Source organism: Plodia interpunctella, chromosome 22, assembly GCF_027563975.2.
Source record: "Plodia interpunctella isolate USDA-ARS_2022_Savannah chromosome 22, ilPloInte3.2, whole genome shotgun sequence".
Taxonomy (NCBI): Eukaryota; Metazoa; Arthropoda; class Insecta; order Lepidoptera; family Pyralidae; genus Plodia; species Plodia interpunctella.
This window is the reverse complement of record NC_071315.1, coordinates 3509715-3531878: the sequence shown is the minus strand read 5'-3', so window position 1 is coordinate 3531878 and position 22164 is coordinate 3509715. Positions and strand designations below refer to the sequence as shown.

The 22164-nt window shown below is 35.0% G+C and overlaps 1 protein-coding gene and 1 long non-coding RNA gene across 4 annotated transcripts; both read left to right on the top strand.

Annotated features, from left to right (window-relative positions):
* Window positions 1–622: 622 nt before the first annotated feature.
* On the top strand, window positions 623–21860 carry LOC128679808 (facilitated trehalose transporter Tret1-like). Of its 2 annotated transcripts, none has more exons than XM_053762263.2 (7): window positions 623–821; window positions 13929–14161; window positions 14517–14840; window positions 15176–15311; window positions 18558–18784; window positions 19089–19283; window positions 19679–21860. In XM_053762263.2, the coding sequence occupies exons 1-7, from the start codon at window positions 749–751 to the stop codon at window positions 19937–19939; spliced, it is 1449 nt and encodes a 482-aa protein (XP_053618238.1). In that variant the 5' UTR covers window positions 623–748; the 3' UTR covers window positions 19940–21860. The 2 variants fall into 2 exon arrangements, with proteins under 2 accessions (XP_053618238.1, XP_064292788.1); XM_064436718.1 differs by lacking the exon at window positions 623–821 and adding an exon at window positions 13552–13579.
* LOC128679809 (uncharacterized) lies at window positions 2125–5371 on the top strand. Of its 2 annotated transcripts, none has more exons than XR_008405783.1 (3): window positions 2125–2456; window positions 3255–3523; window positions 3781–5371. It is a non-coding gene; the product is annotated as an uncharacterized LOC128679809 (long non-coding RNA). The 2 variants fall into 2 exon arrangements; XR_008405782.1 differs by having other exon boundaries at window positions 3255–3898; window positions 4110–5371.
* Window positions 21861–22164: the final 304 nt, after the last annotated feature.

Here is a 22164-nt window from a genome sequence, read left to right as displayed (position 1 = left end):
GGTACTTAGTTACTATGCACGTACTAACTATGGTGTCATTGGCATTGTAATAAGGTAGTATTAAAGCTAATTAATGAATTTCTATAAATAGACACCATTGAAAGATCATTATACTTTCATGAATCCTGTGAAGACGCCACAAGTGCAATTGTAATTTGTTGCATAATTGTATTAAGTACTCGATCACCATAGAATTCGGAATAGATATTTATATCTATTGTACTACATACTACACTTGATTGTATTGTATTTTAATACAATACAATCAAGTGGTTAACACCGTCCGCCTGCGAACAATAGGTCCCAGGACTTCCAGTTTTAAATCTTACACGCCCTACAAGAGTTTGTATACCAATCTGATTCTTGTAGTTTTCATAGCCCACCACTTGCATTCAGTGAAGAAAAAACATCGTGAGGAACCTATACACGAGTCAGATTGGTACAGAAATTCATGTGGCACGAGTAGGATTCGAATCTTGGGACCTTTCGATCCACGGGCCATCAAACCACATATAGGTTATTTGATCCTTCAAAGTGACGTCAAACCCAAAATTTTGTCCGGTAGAATTATGGTCTCAGTATTACTAAAGACTTATCAAATCGCTTGTACGCTTACATTTCTTCGCACTTATGTCAGGTTTCAAACGGTTCGAGCGAGCGGTGCGCGCGTAACGTGCGCGACTCACCGGCTTGCGAATACAATATTTGAAAAATTTTAAAACTTTGGTGTTCCTTTTTTAATTTTAAAATGTTGAAGTACACTGTGAAGAAATATTGTGCGGAGGGCAGCAAGGTGAACCAACTGTTGATGGCCAGTTTAAGTGAGTATTCTTTTATTTCTTTTTTTATTTTTAAACTTTGTTTTTATTTTTTAATTTAAATAAGAGTTTTTATTTAAAAATGTGTTAGGTGAGCTGACGAATTCTTGTCTAAGGTATAGCTTTATGTCCACCAATTTTAATTCTGCGTACAAGGGATTTTGAAAATCCAAGTATAAGTACATTAAAAAAAATATATTTTTTGAAATTATTTTAATACATACCTAAACCTAATTTTAATAAATATTATTTAATAAAGTAGAATAATTAAATTACTACTTAAATGTACATTTAAATCGATAAAAAATATTTGCTATCGACCTATACATAGCTACAACCGCTTAGTTATTTTTTTTAAAACTAACTGCACTCAGTTCTAATTTTCAGATATTTTCGGTTTGAATTTATATAGTTTACTACAATAAAAATACACTCCAAATTAAATCAAACACATTGTGTAAAATTATTTCCCACTCGCGTGATAACGTCCAGTCAGAAGTGTAATAAAATTCTTTAGTATAACTTAGCTATAGAGCGCGCAGCGACGACCTATATAATCCAGTATATTAAAATTTAGATATTATATGTTACATTACAACATTTCGGATATTAAAAACAAATTAAACCATCAGGTTTCTAAAAATATTATTTATTTTCGGGATCTTATAGTGAAATGTAATGTAAAGTATACATATATTAATTGCGATTCGATGATTATTTATTAGGTATAGATCTAAGGTAAAAAATACACTATATGAAGGTACCTAGGTAATTAAATGAATTAAAAAATATTCACTGCAACTTTTTCTGTACAATATTTTTTACGGGATCAAATGCTATTATTAGCCAATAAATTAAAAATATAAATTTTATTAGGTAAATTATTTATTTGATTACTAGAGTAAATAATAATAAATAATACTCAGGATTTATGTCAATTTAGAAACAGAAATTACATACATTTGTGATGCAGAAAATGACCAATATTATAATTTTACACAGAAACATTAAGTATGTTATAAAAGGCACCACTCAGCTTGTGCCACGACGAGGATCGACATTCTTTTTCTGATTGCTGATTTTCAGTGATACCAAACAAAATGGCACTACAAAAAAAATTACGAGATAAATCTGTTAAACATAAAAATATAGAATTACACTATAGCATAATGAATGTCGAGATGGATGGGTTTTTAATTTACATATGTATTTCCATCTCAAACCCATGTCATTATTTTATATCATGGTTAAATATACTGTAGGCATACATTATATTAAACCATGATATAACATAACGACATGGGTACATATATGAAACTGTGTCTTATAAAACCTGTTCCAGCAGTTCGTTCTCGCGAGTCGCGCGCTCTACGGAATATAAAAATGCAAGCTATGGCCGCTTTATCACATATCCCATTGGGTTTAAATTTATTTCGATGCACTTAACGGTACCTACGTAACATTATTTAATTTTAAACCGTTCAACGTTATTATGAATAGTAATTGAAACGTACGTAATTATTAATTGGAAGTTCACATAAAAAAAACTTATCGCTTTTGTCTAAAAAAAAAAATAATTTCATAAATACCTAAATATATACGGACAAATCAAACAGATTGAGCTGGCTCCCAACCAAAGTAAGTTTCAGAATTGTGCTATGGGATTCAAATACAACTGAACTATATTTATAATACTAAAACTTGCGACCCGCCCCGGCTTCGCACGGGTACAATATCGCTCTATCTATAAAAAAGCCGTATCAAATCGTTGATCTAAGCATGTATGGGGACAGACAGACAGCGGAAAGCGACTTTGTTTTGTAAGTACTATAGCTATAAAGATACCTTGATAAACATACAAGACCCATGTCTAAAATATCATTTTAAGATTGACATGGGTCAATAAAATTTTATAGTTATCTGAACTATAAAATTTTATTTGGTGCTTATAATATATACGTGGTAATTAGGTTAGAGAAGGCTTAGCCTAGCAGTGGGTTATAAACAGCTCGAAAAAAAATTTTAAAGTTGGATCTAAAAAATAAATGAATTACTTAACAAAATACACAAACGTGTGGATCTCAGAGGGTTTCGACCGCTGCGGCCGCGCTGCCATTACAATTTTTCAAATTTTAACATGAGTGTCACAAGAGTGAAACTAACTGACTTTAAAATAATTGATCTCTACAGTAGTAATGTCAGATTTATGAATTTGATTAGTCAGATTTATGAATGATTTTGGAAATGATTCCTTCCTCGAGAAAATTGACAAATCGTAATGACAGCGCGGCCGCCCGGCCGCAGCGGTCGAAACACCGCAGACATAGAAAATATACTTACTTGCGTAGTTTCTATAAATACCCACATTTAGTTACATATAACGTGCTTTTAATAGCTGCCTAAGCACAGCAATCACCCTGATCTGTCTGTTTCCAGGAAGGCGGGAAAGTCTATGGTCATTATGCATAGATAAGATATTATGAAAATGGTTATTTTAATCGTGAGCGCAAATCGCTGGCTTTATTTGCAATAGATTTCTTTGGGACCTTAATCCTTTCATTATAAAACAAAGTCCTCTGCCGCTACTACCGCGGGCGGATTTTTGTACGGTTTTCACCAATACATATGTGTGATTTCTGAGGAAGGTATACTTGTAATTTATTATGTTTTACCAGAGCGAAGTCAACAGACAGACAGATAACAAAGTAAGTCAGAGTTGGTTAACTATAGTTAGTAGCTTTTTGAGTAATTATATGCCGTAAAAAGTGCGAGCGGCCCGACCTGGCTTCTTGTATCATAAAATGTATTTTTAAGAGCAACCTTTTAATTATTTATGTAAATAACTTCAGACCACCCTGACCCATCTTCACACTGGGTCTTGCAGGCAACATGCACGTCTCGGCGGGCAAATTTAGGTATTTTTACTTCTACTTCTACTTTTTATTTCTACTTTGAGTTTCAGAATTATTTTTGGAAATTTTCTAACATCAAAAGAACGTTCAGTCATACTTCGCGAAAGAAATTTTCAAAGCAAACGTCGATGTTTACTAGCTATCTGACGGACAGACAGAGTGACGCAGGTAAAAGGATGTTTACAAAATATATGAAATATTTTTTATTAAAAAAATAACCTCTCACGTTATCCTCAAAAATAAAGATTTTAAACAACTTTAGTGAATGTCGAATGTGAGTACATATACTATTTTCGACTCAAATTCCGAATCAGCCACACGCTTGATAAACATGAAATTCTGATAATATGTTGTCTTGAACCCCTAAACTTTGCTGTAGCTATGTTTACTGCTAAACACCGCTCTCTCATCCTGCGCAAAATAATAAATGGCTATAATTTGGCACAATTAACACCACAGATAAACAAAATAAAGAAAAAATTCTAATCAAGCAAGAGAATAAAGATAATGATGACATCTTTTTATACCTGTCCAAGCATTACAGGTTATAAATAAATGGGAACAGGATTCTGAATCCAGTTGACGTTAATAGAATACGTCTGCGATTGATGAGAAACCTGTAGGTACAGTCAAAAGCGCATCAATATACTAAAATTTATTGCAAACTCTATTACCGCGCCATAGAGGTTCATGCGTGGTTACTTGATGTGCTGTGGACTGTACGGCAATCTAGACTATGACTACAACATGTGTAGTTTAATGCGGGATGTCTAAAGCTTACAGAAAAAAACTCTTCACCGAAACCAGGTTACGCTGAAATTTTTTTTTCGTTTCTCAAAATCTATAAGTTTGATTTAAAATAAGTAATCGGCATATTCAGCTATGTTCGACACAAATTAGGTTAGGTTAGGTAAGAACACGTTTTTAAACTTATGTATCTTAATAGGCAGGTATATAATTTATTTTTTTCGGCGAAACGTGCTGGTGATCAATGTTTCTGTCTGAGGTTCCACACTCATTCAATGTCGGCAATGTTCCACACTGTCGGCGAATAGTTCTTCAAATTTTGCGGTTTCGATGTACCTACATTTCTGTATTTTCCTTGCAGTAAATAAAAAGCGTATTCGCGTCGGTATGTGTCTGAATTTGGCGATAGGATGGAGCCGGCATAAAGTCACCATCAGATCAATTTCTTTAATTTCTTAGCGGACACAAAATAATTTACTTTATGTGGCGTGAGATTCTGCCCTAGAGTAGGACCATTCCATGTCCTCTCATGAATATACGAGGCGACTACGTGACGCCTAGGCTGTTGATATGCAACAATAGCATTTCCAAGGACGGTTGACGTTAGGCCCCGGTACGCTATTTTTGTAAGTACGTTGATTCCGGGCAATCCAGAACATGCGATGAGAGAGAGAGAGAGATTCAATAATAATTCGATATAAATTGTGCTACATTAGTTAGTTAGGATTTTATTAGTATGTGTTATAGTTTTCTTGTGGACACATTTGTCACTATTTACTAAACTGAAAACGGTGGCCGCTAAACTATAATATTTTCTAGTAAAACCCTTTATCTAATTAGCAATGTAATGATTATTTTTAAGTCTTTGCTAATATACTAGTTGTTCGCCGCGAACAAAGATTGCGAGTTCTTTGTTTTTATATATTTTTTTACAAAATTGTGAATATTTCCAAAACGACTGAACCGATTTTGATGCCCCACGAACTTAAAAATTCTATTGGCATATCCTACATACCTTTTAAATTTCATCAAAATCGAACCAACCAACGGTTCGAAAGTTATCGCGTTACAAACAAACATACATATATACAAAAAAAAATATTTTTGCCCCAAGTAGAATTATAGACCTCGCTCGCTTCGCTCGCTCGGTCTATAAGACATCGATAGAAATTTAAGGTGGTGCCCCCCTCTGTGCAGAGGCAGGTCGAATACTGGTTCTGTTTGTGTTGTTGTTTTATTATTAAACATATTTATCAGATATACCTGCGACTTGAATATAATATCACACCAGTGTTAGCAATATTGTTGATTATTTATACATCATAATATATATATAATATATCTGATACATTATTTATCTTTCAGTTTCTCCCGAAGTTTCCTTTCCTGGTAGGGTAGAGAATGCTTTTAGCATTAAGTCCGCCCTTTGTACCAATTAGGTAAACAAAGATCGATACGAAAATATAAATATAATGTCCGAGTTAATAAAAAAATGAAATCCATAGGAATTTCATACCTTAAATCCATAGAGTGGCTTCGTTTTAAAGTTAAAATAAGGAAACAAGCATGCGGGTTACATGATGGTAAGCAAACACCGCAAACCTGGATACCGGCATCTGATAGCGGTTAGCGGTGCGTTGCCGATTTTTTGAGAAAGCGACAGATTCTTTTCTTGAAAGCCCCAATGTAGAAACTTAGGTTAACGAAACTTTATAGGGAACACGCTGAGGGATATTTTTTATTACAGTTTTCTTACTATGGCGTACCATAACTAGTATATTAATTATGATAGGAATGCCATAGGACAAATAATAGGAACCCAGTAAAAAAAATACGTTTCACCAAAGAAAGTAAGCCGAAATCTCATTTCCTAATGACCTGCAATGATTGAATTAATAATTTAGCGTTCCTAGGCACCTGTACATACACAAAAACATTTGAAACTAAAATGACTAATGTGCGCAACCTCGATTTTGTATTGTTTCTTTTTCACTTTCACTTACTTGTTCTGCTTACAATTTGATTATGATAAACATTTTGCTATTACCAAATTTAAAATTTGTATTAATTTTAGTCTTTCTAAATGAAGGACCATAGAAGTACATAAGTTGCTAATTTTGTTTTCCAGCGATGAGATTTCTTTTGGGTTTTTCCATGGAATTAGTATATTGTACAGAGTACCTATTTAATTACATCTCTCCATAGTCGTGTTCCTCATGGCTGAGGGTCGTGGTCATTATATGGAATTAAACACACATAACAACTTTCTTGGCATTCGTAATGGAGTGGTTTGCCATTGCCTTCCCCATTTGACACACAAGTTAATATAATCAACCAGTGTGCAGGTTTTCCTTCACCGAAAGCAAGTGGTGGTCAATCAATCATTCACTATACATGAGTCAGATTGGTATACAAACTCATGTGGCACGAGTAGGATTCGAACTTGGGATCTTTCGATCAACAGGCTGGCGTCTTAACCATTATACCACCACCACTTCAAATTAATTACGTGGGATTTTCTAAATACTTGAAATAAAATGTGCTGTGTGTGTAGATGAAGCTTTTAAGGGATTTTCCACTCGTCGATAGTGCTTATTTTCGTTACATACACAAGGAAAAAAATACCATTGAGTTTTTGTTCTTTTCAATAAAAATTTTAGACAAATTATCTCAAAAATTACAAATTATGATATTTATTTATCCTTATCCTTACATATTACAAAACAAAATTCTCTGCCGCGTCGTCTGTCTGTTCGCGATAAACTCAAAAACTACTGCACGGATTTTCATGCGGTATTCACCAATAGATAATGTGATTCGCGAGGAAGGTTGACGTGTATAATTTATTGTGTTTTACCCGAGCGAAGTCGAGACGGTTTTTTTTATAAATCGGAAATATCCTTAATTATCTTCGTTAAGTATAAAGCCTTCTCTGCTTGTTTTTGGTTTTCATTTAATTACTATATACTTTGTAATGTCCAGCGGTGGAGTAATTAAAATGCGTTTATTGAATAATTAACAAATCGACTTGGGGCAAAAATACATTTTTTGCATGTATGTATGTTTGAAACGCGATAACTTTCGAACCGTTGGTCTGATGAAATTTAAAAGGTATATGTAGAATCTTTCAATAGAATTTTTAAGTTAGTTAAGTTCGTGGTGCATGAAAATCGATTAGGTAGTTTTTGAAATATTTACAGTTTTGTAAAAACTCATCATTTTTTTTGTGTTAGTGAGGTCCAAGTTCGCGGCGAACAACTAGTATAGAAAAAGGACGCGACATATCACTGGTAACTAAAAGAAAACCAGTTTTAATGTATAACTTATATTTATTCGTTTTTTTTTGGGATGATAACATGTTCTTTTATATGCATACCCATTACCCATAGCCGGTAAAACATAAAACACCGCATAATAAATAATGCATCGTGTTTTAGCAAATAAATAAGCAATCTTTGTCTACGTTACACGCAGAGATTTCTCCTAACAATTGGTTTGGTACGGTTATAGGCATATTGTGGCCAGTTTTCATTCTTTTACATATTGTTTCAAGGATTTCCTGAAATCTTAATGTACTCGTAACAGACCCAGTGCAGGTAGGTACTGAGAAACGGCGACATTTGCGCCACTGTGCCGCATTGTGCTGTTCTTTGAACGCGATACCGTTGGACCACACAAGATAGTGGCGCCAATGCTCTCATGATTTCACGCTTAGTAGGTCAGGATGTATGTTATCCACACTTTAATTGACCGAGCGAGCGAATCGAGCGAGATCTACAATTCGACTTGATGGGGTAAGAATATTTTTTTTTTTGTATGTAGATTTGTATGTTTGTTTGTTTGCTTGCTTGCTTGCTTGCTTGCTTGCAACGCGATAACTTTCGAACCGTTGGTCTGATTTTGATGAAATTTAAACGATTTAACGGATTTTGATGCCCCACGAACTTGAAAATTCTATTGGCATATCCTACATACCTTTTAAATCATCATTGAACGTATGATTGTTTTTCTTTTTACGTGAAAACTAGTCTAAGACAAATAAGACAGGGCATAGTGTTACCTACCTATTGATTTCAATTCATATTTAATGTACCTATCTATATCTCACAAATAAATTCATTATTATTCTTAAACGTATCTTTGAATTGAGATAGTTGGAGAGCTGTTAGAGAGTGACATGGGTAATTTGCCGTGGATGGAGTCGCTGGCAACAGTGTAAATTCTATGTAGCAAGTGGTATGACAGAAAGATTTGAATAGGTGTCTGATAGGGAACAATAGTTATTCCAAAGTGTATCTTCTAAATGAATGAATCTTCAATATTTTGAGGTTATTTTATACGTTGACCCCTTCGCGGCGTCACAGTTCAGAATGTAACCTGGAACATGCGGAGATGAGAGAAAGTGTTATTGGTTGGTCGTCCTAAATGAGCCCGGTTTCTAAACCTCCTATTTATACACGTGAGTTTAGAAATTCCAATGAGAATTGATACTCATTTCAGCTTATTGGAAAAGTAAGTACTTAGTAATAACTAGTGGCCCGACTCGGCTTCGCTCGGGTAAAACTATGACAATACCTATATCTAAATCTTCTCAGGAATCACACGGTCTGTTGGTGAAAACCGTACAAAAATCCGACCGGTAATTTTTGAGTTTTTCGAGTTCATACAGACAGAGGAACACCTTTTCATAGCATGTAAGGATGATTTTTTTTAATAAGAAGGAACAATTAGGCTACGCCTTTTACTGGCTGCAAGGAAAGGGATAAAAATACTTATCGCGAGTATTTTTAAACATTTTTTTAATGGCCAGATTTTGTCATTGTCCGTGCCGGATGGAAAAGTGAGTGGGAGATCATTGCCCAGCAGTGGGAGACGACACCTAGTTTAAATTAAAAATATTTATATTTGATTTATGCCATCGAAATAGTAAAATCCATATCCATTCTTGGCTCGTGCTATTTCAACTACATTTACTATTAATCATCGAAAAGTATGAAAAAAGGATAATATTTAGTGTTACCCTAAATGACTTTTTAATTGTTACTCATTAGGAAATACTGAGAATAATTAGTTGGTAATTTTATGGACGTCTACAGGACGTGACGTATCTAACATAGGCCTATGTACCGTGTCCGGGGCCACGAAACTCAGAGTGCCCTCGGACCCTAAGTTTGCGACCTTTTTTGTCGCACTCTAATAATTTCTCATACAATAATGACGTACCCCCTAGATCTGTTTTACTTCAAGCACCCGTGGATATCTATTAATATTATAAATCCGAAAAATTAGGAGTTTGGATTGATATACATAGGTATATGTATGTATCTTACATACTTACTCATACACGTCTCTTACGTGGTTAATTTATTTATTTCTGTAAGTTAGCTTTATTACTAAAACATATAAAAGGCAGACTTAACGTATATAATCAGCATTGCCAAGGATGGTTGACGTAAGAAGGCCCCCGATGGTAATATCTCCGAATCTTCCAAATGTCTTGGAAATCGGCTTCACGGTAAAATGCTTAGTTGAGATAGGGGTGCAAGATCTTTATTGCACCAGGGCTTATGTTCAGCTATTTACACCACTGTCGAAGTTGGGTGTGCAGGCGCACCGTGGCTGGTCAGCTTCTATTAATAGATCTCAGGTGAACCTATCCCGACGGCACTAAGTCATTACGCCAATACATTAACGGCTTGTCCGATGTATTAATAGTCTACACGATTTTTTTTTTCTTTTCTAGATATAATTTAGAAAATAATATAGATTAGGTACAAACATTTAATTGTAGCATACTAAATGATATAGTCGCCATCTCTCTTTCTTTCTTTTCAAATGCGTTTATGGTCTCAGCTTTTCTTAGTCAAATCGCCTAAAGGCGTCTGTCATGAGTATGTGCCGCCAACTACTTTTTCGTTGCTAAATATAGGGACTTACTATTTACAAAATTATCGGGATAAAACACAGATTAATTTACAGATTCAATTAGCCCTTATAGATAGATACGTGCAATAGGTTCAAAAAAAAATGTAATGTAATGTGAATTGTATAATTAATTAATTTTATGTAATTCATGACAATATTTTGTAACCCTGCTATTGATGCTATGAAATGTGATAAGTTAATGTAATTCTGACTAGCATACGGATCTGAATAGTATTTAAATCTGTACTAAATTTGTATGTAAAAATAATTTATAATGTTAGTTAAATTAAACAAAAAATGATTACGTAAAAATGTATTACATTACTACTTACTTGTAAGAAGCGGTGGTGGTGTAATGATTAAGACGCCCGCCTGTGCATCGAAAGGTCCCAGGTTAGAATCCTACTCGTGCCATATGAGTTTGTATACCAATCTGACTCATGTACAGTAGTTTTCATCGACCACCACTTGCTTCCGGTGAAGGAAAACATCTTGAGGAAACCTGCACACTGGTTGATTATTAACTTGTCTGTGGAATGAGGAAAGCAATGGCAAACCACTCCATTACTAATGCCAAGAAAGTTGGTGTTTGGTTGTTAATTCCACGTAATGGCCACGACCCTCAGCCATGAGGAATACGACTATGAATGAAATGACTATACTTGTCAAATTGTTTCGAACCAGAGGCCTCATCGAGGACACCAATAGAACATGAAAACAAACCAATTATTTTGTTTGTCCTGTGACATTGTTTCATGTCTAATCGCGGATGGTAAATTAATGGAATGAATCAAAATATTTACATTATGTTACTGTCAGAATATAACGTAATGAATACGATAAATTTTGCCATGAGGAAATATATCTAGCTGAATCACTTTGATCTGTTGTGTATACTGTAATAATTTTAATGTACAGGTATATAAACATGAATCTGTTAGCTTTTTCATGTCAAGGGTCAGTTTCTGTCATATCCAAAACGACTAAAAATACATACAATCAACAGTATATCAAGCTAAGTACCTAAATTCATTGCGAATTTGACGCTATTACCGCGACGTAAAGGTCCATGAAGAGTAACTTGACATTTGGTGGAAAGTACATAAAATAATATAATTTTTTCTGAATATTGATTTGGGTGTGATATATTTTTAAAATTAGAATCGAAGTGTAAAGTTTTACCTCTAGATAAGGTATATAATTGAAAAATAAATAAAAATAATGATAATTTAGGTATAATCGATTCCGCATGTATTTTTACCAGCCAGTAGCAACATTTCAAATAACTTTAGCAAGAAAGCTCCAGTGTCATCAGTCTTGCCATCAAAGAAATAGAATACCACAAACTGGCAACACCGGTTCTTTATTTTTAGACGTATCCCGACTTAGCCACTGTTACAATTTAATGCCTGTAGGACCGTGATATGTGGACCATAGAGATAGAGTTACTGGGAAACAGGTTACAAAGTTGCAAAAACTGTATATAACTGAATGTCAATGTCTAACTAAACCAATCATTTCGAGATTGGCAATTGAAAAGAAGCTGCACTTTAATTGTCTTGAAAAATATTTATTTACATGGTTAATAATTTTGTAATGTAAATAAACCATTTTTGTGTATCTTTGTTACCAAATCTACTGGACCGATTGTTATGAACTTTGATACACCGGTAGATTATAACCTGGAATAACACACAGGGTACTTTTTATCCCGAAATTCCCACGGCAGCGAAGCCCCGGGTGGCAGCGGCAGTCATTTGGTGGCATTTCCATTATCTTGTTATTCCAATTTCTCTACACGACAACAGGACGTTTCCTACAACGCAGCATATTGTTTACAACTGATATGAGAATTAATTGATTGATGTGAGTAAACCTCGAACTTGGCGCATCATTGCCGGCAATCGGCAACACGTGCCGTCTATCGGGACCCGGGGTGAAGGAGCAATTTGTTGGATGTACACAACTTCTTAAAGAATAAATGATAAACACATTTACTAGTGAGGTTCAATGATTGAGGTGGCCTGTATGATGCTGGAGATGAGAAGACGTGTTATTTTAAAAGATTATTTATTATAGTTTTCTACTCAATGTACAGAATAATCTATAGGTTAGGTATATATTTTCAATCAATAAATTTTAAATTTATCAATTTACTCTAAAATATTTTAATATAAAACATTAATTACACAATCGAAAAAGTTCGAACAATCGGTTCGATTGGACTTTTTCAATTGAGTTTTCTGTGAATGCTTTATACTGTGAATTAAAAAAAAAACCTTGGAGTAAATTGATAAAATTAACTTCGATTATGTGAGAATCGGGGTGGATTGAACATATATCGAAAACTATAAAATAAAAATGCGTTAACGTTGGGAGCGTTTTTGAATCCCTGTAAAAATAAAAATTAAATGGAAAATACTCCATCGACAAGAACATCGTTTATAAATTTATTATTAAAAAAATAATATTTGGAGTAGGTATCGGTGGCTCACAAAATAAAAACAGCGCGGAAAGAGATCGCTTATGGCGGGAAAACAATACTTGACAGTTGGCAGACAATCATTAGAATGTAGGGTGCGTTCTAAATTTGAACATCGAACGAGGGGTAAGGAAGGAGTACGTACAAACAAAATGGTTCGAACATTCGAGACAGTCAGGCGCTGCATTGTCCCACGTCATATGATGCAGTTGCATCCCACCAATTGATCTCCTTAACCTGATAAACGACCCACACTTCGTTACTACCTCGTTTGATATGATTGCGCTTTGTTGACTTTGTACATGCTGTAGGTACATTTGTATCATTGTAAGCATTTGTAGACTTCATTAAAATCCGCTGAGCGGTTGGGGGCATGATGGAGTAATAAATAAACATCGCCTCGTTGCATGCATACATAAATATACTAACTATTGCCCGAAATAGAGTAAAGATGTAAAAATCCAATCTTTTTATTTTTCCTGTCGGAATATTAGATTCCTAAGTCCGAATTTGTACAGAGAAAAAACTAACAGACGACATTAGGATGTATAGGGTGTCAGATTTTATTCAACACGCTTATGAAGACATATGACATGACTTTTACGGCTTCCGATATCTAAACATACACTATACATACACTAGGGAACCGCTAGAACCGCTTCACCATAACCAGTGGTTTCTAATGTGTGTCGTCAGTAAGTAAACGGATGAAGAATTAGGAGTATACCGAATATAAATAATATTGTCTATTAATATAAATAATATATTATTTATATTAATAGACAATATTATTTATTATTTATTAAATAATATTGTCTATTAATATAAATAATATATTATTTATATTAATAGACAATATTATTTATTGACATTTAATAGACAATATTATTTAATAGACAATATTATTATATTTAAATAATATTGTCTATTAATATAAATAATATATTATTTATATTAATAGACAATATTATTTATTGTATATTAATATAAACAATATATCTACTCACATTTACTCAATTTAACTTCATTCAATATTGTTCGCAGTGGTCCTCCCCGTGTTCACGTACGGCACAGCAGTAGGATGGATGTCACCCATGGGGGCTCGCCTGATGTCCAAAGAGGACACGCCGGCGAAGGAACCTGTGCATTCAGAGGTCATCTCCTGGATGGCGTCAGTGGCCTACCTCGTGGGCACGCCAGCAGTGTTCCTGTTTGGCTACATTGTGGACAACTATGGCAGGAAGAAAGCGTTGATGTTCACTTCTTTATCCATGGTGGTGAGTCATTTACGTCACCGGTTTGGAAAATTTACTAATACTATCGATAAAATCTGACGATGATTCAAACGGATGGAATTATTGTCTTTAATTTTCATCAGCTTATCTTAAACTAGCTAGTCCCGGCTTCGCTTGGGTAAAATCATAATAAATTATAAACTTAAACCATCCTCTTGAACGACAAAAACACCAGCAATCAAAATGCGAAGCATAGTTTTAAGAATCATATATAGGGAAGGGACAGACAGAAAGCGGGAAGCTACTTTGCTTTTCTACTATGTAGTGAACACTGCCGTGTGATTATTGAAACAAGATGTGAAGACATGAAGTATGTAAATGAATAATTTCTTTCCAGGTCTGCTGGGGTCTCAAGCTGTATTCCACGGAGACCTGGGCCCTGATCACAGCCCGAGCCATCATTGGCCTTGGCGTCAGTGGGGCCTACGTCGTCACCCCCCTTTACATCAAGGAAATCAGTGAAGATTCCATTCGAGGGGTGTTAGGGAGCTTAGTAGTACTATCACAAAACCTTGGGAACCTCATGGTGTACTTATTAGGGGAGTACTTGAGTTACAATGCGACACTGTGGATATGTTTGGCGGTGCCGCTGATTCATCTGCTGTTGTTTACGACTATGCCTGAAACACCTTCGTACTTATTGAAGTGTGGTAAAGTTGAGGTACGTTATGAGATATGTTCACAATTCAATTAACTTTATCGTATAAGAGTTAATGTCGAGTGAAAACTATTCGAAACTGTACCGTTAACACCGATCTTTTGATGGATGCTGAAATATTCTAATAGACTTGAAATTTTCAAATTTCAAATTTTATTCTTTCTGTCTATTAAAATATAGAGTGAGAAGGCCACCGGAGTAAGATGGGCAGATGACATCAACAAAGTTGCAGGTCTTACATGGTTTAGAGTAGTAGTTGGCGTCAAAGAAGAGAAACCATTAATTAATTGCTAAGATGAATAAATGAATGAGAGTCAAGCAAAATGTGTAATTTTTAGGAAGCCCGTGATGCCCTCGCGTGGCTGAGATGCAGGGACGCCTCGGAGGCTGCGGTGGACAGCGAGCTGCAGCTTCTAGTTCTTGAACTGGAGCAGAACAAGGAGGGAAGATTCTTCACCAATATCAAAACTTTGAGTGAGTCTTTCTTTTTATCGTGGGGCAGAAGACATAACTAGATATACTTAAAATACAACGGGACTTATCAAGTGCGAAATTTAAAAAAAAAAATTTAAAAAAATGATACGGAGGCATCTGACATGACTATTACGATTACTATTAGCATAAAATATAGATTGTAGATACATTATAATATTAATTAACTGAATGGTACGTTTACGAGTTTCTCATCTGCGGTGATCCTTCTGAAACATCGATAAGTACTTTGTGGAAAATATGACTCGAATACAGCTATCAATGAAAACTAATCGATTAAAAACCAAACAAACTGAAATCTTTTGAACGGAAAAGTTATGTGTAACAGTATAAACAGTCTCACGGTGTGAATGCGAATTGTTTGAAGATCGTTACGGCTCTTATGCTTGCTTATTGTTAGTGTTGTGGATACAGCCATGTGCTGGTCACGTGACAGCGACAGCTCAATATCTATGTAAAATCTGTGGTCACGTCACTCTGAAAAAAAAATGAATAAAGTTGTCGCCATTGCACGTGACAGCGCGGAAATTTATTATTTCAATGCGTTAGCCAACATTATTATTTTTGTTAAGAACAAATGGCCATGCGTGACATCTCAATCATGTATGCTTGTAAGTAATAATTTTTATTTTATTTTTGAAGATATTTATGTATAGGCATAGTCATGTCTCCATGGAAATGGAAAATCGTAAAGGAAGTTATCCGTCAAGAGCGAGTTGTACTCGTGTTCCGTTCCGAGCTTGATTAGGTATATCGTATTAACATTTTTCTTTAATTATATTGATTTTTTAAAAAGCCCTATATACATTTGGATATTGAATAATGAATTAAAAATAGGTACTTCAGAATCTTCAGCCATAATACAGTTATCAAATATTTACTAGGCATACACATCATCATCATCGTGCGCGCGAGACTATACTATAATAGGCCACCTAGTTACCATCAAGTCAAATCAGATACTCTTTAGCATGTGTCAAAAATATATATGGGGCTTGGATGACAGTGGACATAAGTGACGTCACAAATTTTGGAGTCAAAAAGCATTTTCATTAATATGTACTTTAATGAGACCAAAAAATATTAAATGTTAGTATAAACAAAATTGATCAATTAAAGTGACATTTGAATATCGTGTTTCGTTATATGAATGCATTTATAAATTTTATTTTATACACAGCAACTATCCTATTTAATCCGCGACGTAAATAGATGGGTGTTATAAACTTGACGTTTGATATATAATGTACTTATCTGTATTATCTATGGTTCGTAGTTCCCATAACGATTTTGATCATAGGCGTGGAATTAATAGGTACTCGAATCCGTACGTAGTACCCTACTAATTACATGGCCATAGGTCCCTTACGGTTGTTCACATGAGTGTAACTATGACATTTTCTTCCGGTGAATGAAGAAAAACATCGTGAGGAAACTTGTACACTGATGCGTCTCCTGCTAAATGTTCTATGGTCTACCTACGTAACAGTCATAACTTGAATAAAATCTGATCCCACTGTTAGCATTACACTATATAATACACACTCACATGAAAGCTAATTTCTAAATAATTAAAAACTTATCAGCTGTCAGATTAACCGCCAAAAAATACTTTCACTCTCTCTTAGAAGATTTAAAGAAGGATAAAAAGTGAAGTCAGACAATGGTAAAATTAAAAATGAGAGTTGCTTATTCTGACAGAGTTGACCTACAGACATACATTCCTATGTCATCTTAATTGTAACTGTACCTACAGGTGCGACTAAGTGTCAAATAACCTCAATAACTATCGCTTTTCTAACTTTTAGGACTGTTCCACATTAACCCAATAAATTCGATCCAAAATCATCTATACTATTATTATAAAGAGGTAAGCGTTTGTGAGTTTGTATGTTTGAGGCGGGTAATCTCCGTAAATACTTACCCGATTTTAAAAATTCTTTCACTATTAGAAAGGTACTTTATCCAAGATTGCTATAGGCTATATTTTATCTCAAAATTCATACGGGAGCGAAGCCCCGGGCAACATCTAGTAGCTAAATAAAGATAGGTACTATTATTTTAGTAGGATATCATCGTGAAAATACATATTTTCGGTTTTTTTCAGGCATTAAAATAATTGAGTATATGTTGACTCAATTATTATAGTGCCTGTTAATTTTATTCAAGTGCGAAATACACAGAATATGGAATGTGTAAATTCGAATCTTGTACCTAAATTAATTTGTTTAATTAAGTTAACTAAGTTAGTATCCTTTAATACAAGTCTCGAACTCAATCTGTGTGATCTATCCCTATATAATAGTTAAGATTTACGTTAATAATGAAATCTATTAATTACCTCTTAACGTGAAACCAGGTTAAGTAACGGTTAACTGAACTATCGGATAACCCTGGCATTAGATCGATAGCTCGTAGATTTGTCAGCAACACGATATCAAGACATAACAAGATGAATCACGCGCCATGGTAGAAATCTGGCGTGTTGAGGTGCCGAGGAATGTTAAACAAAAGTCTGTTGATTCAACAAGCAACGATACAATACTTAAATCAATGATCTTATTTGTATTTCCGAATATGTTCAGTGATGTATCGGGTTTTGTAAATGTTTTTAAGAACGGTGATCGTTACAGCACAGGCTAAATCGCCCTAATTTCAGCTGAATCCCAATTGAATTTTGATTGATCCGACATTTTATCAAGCTTTTATTTAACTAGCAATGTATGAATGAACTATATATCACTGTTCGGGTGGATTTATGCAACTCAATTTTGAAGAAGATATCTTCAACCGATTTGTTGTATACGTTTATTTTGCATGACTAGCACATATTATGATATGCATGCATGGATAGCCTGACAAGGGAACTTTTAAACGATAAATATAGCACGATCATAAAATTTTACAATTTACACGTGGCCTTAGTTCCGATGAGAATGCAAAAATTTGTCAAAACGCATACCTAAATAAAATACCTAACGGAACGATCAACGTTCAATTGCGATCCAGCTGAAATTATTAGTCGCCTTAAGGCATTTGACAATGAGTGCTACGATTACCGCAAGTGTAAGTTACTTTGTAGATAATGTAAACAATAGTACTTACTTAGGTACTATTGTTATACCTACTGGCACGTTTACGGTATGGAAATAAACTGTCTTATTTATTTATTTAATAGTTTATATACACACAGATACAAGGTTAATGCTTACCTTCCTTTGTCCCTAGTTTCGGACCGGAGCACCTTCCGAGCCTTCCGCATCACACTCATCATAACCCTAGCTCGAGAGATGTGCGGGTGCCTCACGGTCCTACACTACGCGTCTCTGATCTTCACATCTGCTAGCGATGACGGATGGGTTCTTACAGCCAATCAGCAGGCGGCTTTGCTTGGTGTTGTGCAGCTGATTGGGTCGTTGACCGCTTCTAGTTTAGTAGAGAGGACTGGAAGAAAGGTATGTTGTGAAATGGTTATATCGTCGTTCCCATAAGGAAAGATTTTTAGCGTCAACGAAAACAACAAAAACGCTATCAATAACAGAAAGATCCATAAATTCAAGTTTATTGACGATCGACTCCATGGCGCTGTGGTCACCACGCCCGCCCGCTATCTAGAGGTCCTGGGTTCGATTCCCAGTGCGGGCAAATATTTGTATCTGTGATCACAAATATTTGTAGGTGTGGTGTCACCGTTATGCCCAACGGATCCGCGATGCAACTTAGTGCGGGCCGTTGAGTATTTTCCATTTATTTCCACAGAAACTCCTAGGGATCACGTGCTTCGTCTCCGGCATAGCACTGTGCGCGCTGGGCTCCTGGTTCTACGTGTACCACCTGGGGATCATCTGCGCCACTTGGGTGCCGGTCGCCGCCCTGTGCCTGTGCATATACTGCGACGCGGCAGGGCTACAGCCTGTGCCGTTTGTTATCATGACTGAGATGTTCTCCTTCCAGGTGATACACAACATCTATAACAAACTTTTATTTTCGCCAAATTTAAATTAATTCTATTAAAGACATTGGTCTGCTTATCGCAATAATGCATTGCCATCGAAACTGAAGCTACGTGTAAAATTATATGAACGTGCTACTTATTAACCGTTGAGGAATTACCTCGTCGCGAACAGATCCTTGATGCTCCATCCGTTTATACATAGCATAATATATTATCATCCAAACTTTACCATGTGTACAACATTTCTGCTCAATCGGTTGAAGAAATCTGCTTCTAAATTCAATTACAAGATTACATCCGACCAATCGCTAGCAGTACATACAGATTTACATACCTACATACAATCGTCACAAGATACCTATATAGATACATAAAAAGTAATTTACCGTTTCAGCTCCGCGGCACAGTGACATCAATTGTCATCTCTTTCGCTTGCGCATTGGTCTCTGTCCAACTTCGAGTATTCCAACCAATAGCAGACGCCGTAGGCCTCTATCTCATCTTCTGGCTTTTCGCCGGGATCTGCCTCGTGAGCACCGTGTACATCTTCATGGAAGTACCAGAGACTAAGATGAGGAGTATTGATGAAATCTATGCGAAGTTAGGCGGAAAGAAAGAGATAAAAGACTGCGAGGCTGACGTTACTAGGCTATAATCAGGTTTAGATAGTGTGTACTGATGTACTTATTGACAGCCAGAAGGCCGACCACGAAACATGCAAAGACGTTGCACGTTACGAACGTCCACATAGTGTATCTTTTTCGTATCGTATCGTGTAAAAAATATATTCCATGGTAGCGTCCCAGGTTTCTTGATATATTGAAAAGGGTAAAACACGCCTAGTGAAAATGTGTTAATGTATTCAGATAGGCATTTTGGATGTTAAATTTCCCACCAGAAAAATTTTCGATATGCAATACAATCGATATTTTTTAAACTTCATATTTCCACCCCGAATTGTAATCGGTTTCAAAATACCGTTAGGGTAAATGAGATCTGTTTTAAAATGCTCCATCCGAATTCGAGCATGTAACGTCACTCATTTTAAGTAATTAATTTAATTAAATAATTGCTTTTAAAGAATGAGAAAAAATAAATACCAATTATGATTTACTCATCGAATTAAACCTATATTTTATTTACCTACTAGGTACTTACGAAAATTCAGTTGTAGTGATTGTTCGAATAAATATATTTTGTTAAGTAAACATGTACTTAGAAAAACAATGAAACACCTTGGTTATTCGAACTTACATTTATAATGTTTTAAATACTCAAAATAAAAGTGCGTATCTATTTTTATTGTCTTTGGTAAAAGATTTGAATAATGCTGTATTTTTCTTGATTGTACTTTAGCTATATGGATAATCTGCTAATTTGAGAATCTCATATTATGCGAATAAAGGGAGTAATTGATTGAACAGGTTGTGTAATAATGCTTGGTCTCATTGTATCCATCGGAGCCACGACATATGCTTAGAATGGTATTCCACCAGAGATGGCCAAAAAGAAGTGATACCTACTTCCTAGTAAAATGTACTTTAATGTAGTAAGTCTACATACATTTAATACTAAATTGTATACTTCTAATTTCAATGTTCTGCGGTACCTGCAAAGGGTGCCCGGTAGGATGTTTCTGGCACAATCACGAGTGAGTTTGCAACAAAAATTGTATGAGTGTTGGATAGGGCTGACTGGCCAATCACATCAGGCAGTTAGGTGGTGAAACAGGCCCCAACAAATTTATATATAGTATATATATATATATTGGGATTCCTTTTTTTCATATAATTTTTTTTCCTAATTTAGCATAACGAGTTAGGCATATATTTTTTTGACATAATAATGTATTTTACCATAATTTTGATTTGCATAAAGCTATAGTGTAGCAGTAGGTTAGGGTGCGGCGGGATTGGCCCTTGGGCCTACTAACTATTATTATGATAAGTAAAAGTATGCCATGTTAAATTATGACAAAATTGTATGCATAAAAATAGGGAACCATATATATTAGTAATATATAATGCTATATAATATTACATTGACAAATTTCTAAATGGATGGCCAGAACTCGCTATGGAGAGAGATGAGTGGAAAAATAAGTTTTTGCCTTTGCCCAGACACAACACCTACAGGCTTGATAAAATAAATATATATATTACATGTATTTAAAAAAGCGGCCAGTGTTTCGGCGCCAATAATCGATACTTCCATACTAATATTATAAATGCAAAAGTCTGTCTGTTCCGCTCCCACGACTAAACTGCTGAACCGATTTTGATGAAATTTGGTATGAATGTAGATGAAGACCACCGTTCAAACATAGACCAATTTTTCCAAGAATCGCCTCCAAATGCCTAATAGCGAGGGGAGAAAGTTTGTATGAAAATTATGACTGTCTCGCGTTCGCAGAGAAACTCACGCCGGCGAAGCCGCGGGCAAAAGTTAGTTAAGTAGGTATATAATGTAGTGCCATGTTAGCTGCGCCTGCGCTTGTATATAACAGTAGTTAGTAAGTATATACAATTGTACGAATGCGAGAATGTGATTTGTCATATTAAATATTTTTGTAAGTAGTGTCTTGTTTCATTTGATTTCTTGCCATTTTAGGGTTCAAAACATGAAACTATCTTATTTATAAAAACAAACATTTGTTAAATAAATGGGTATATTTAAAGTTGTAAGGTCCTTAGGTAAAAATAGTTATTTCAATAACAAATATTCAAAAGCGGAAATTGGAGAAAGAACAATATTTTACCTAAAATAGGTTTAGTAAGTCATTTTTAATTTTGATAAGCTACTTATTTATATTTTTTATTTTCTGGAAATGAGGCTCATTTTTTTGTCTTTTGTTTAAAAGTGAAATGGTTTATTTTTTTG

Excerpts from the sequence above, each read along its gene's own strand:
- LOC128679808 (XM_053762263.2), top strand. The coding sequence starts at position 749 with ATGTTGAAGTACACTGTGAAGAAATATTGTGCGGAGGGCAGCAAGGTG. Across the intron at positions 14,162-14,516 it reads TCACTTCTTTATCCATGGTG|GTCTGCTGGGGTCTCAAGCT; the intron begins GTGAGTCATTTA and ends ATTTCTTTCCAG. Across the intron at positions 18,785-19,088 it reads TAGAGAGGACTGGAAGAAAG|AAACTCCTAGGGATCACGTG; the intron begins GTATGTTGTGAA and ends TTATTTCCACAG.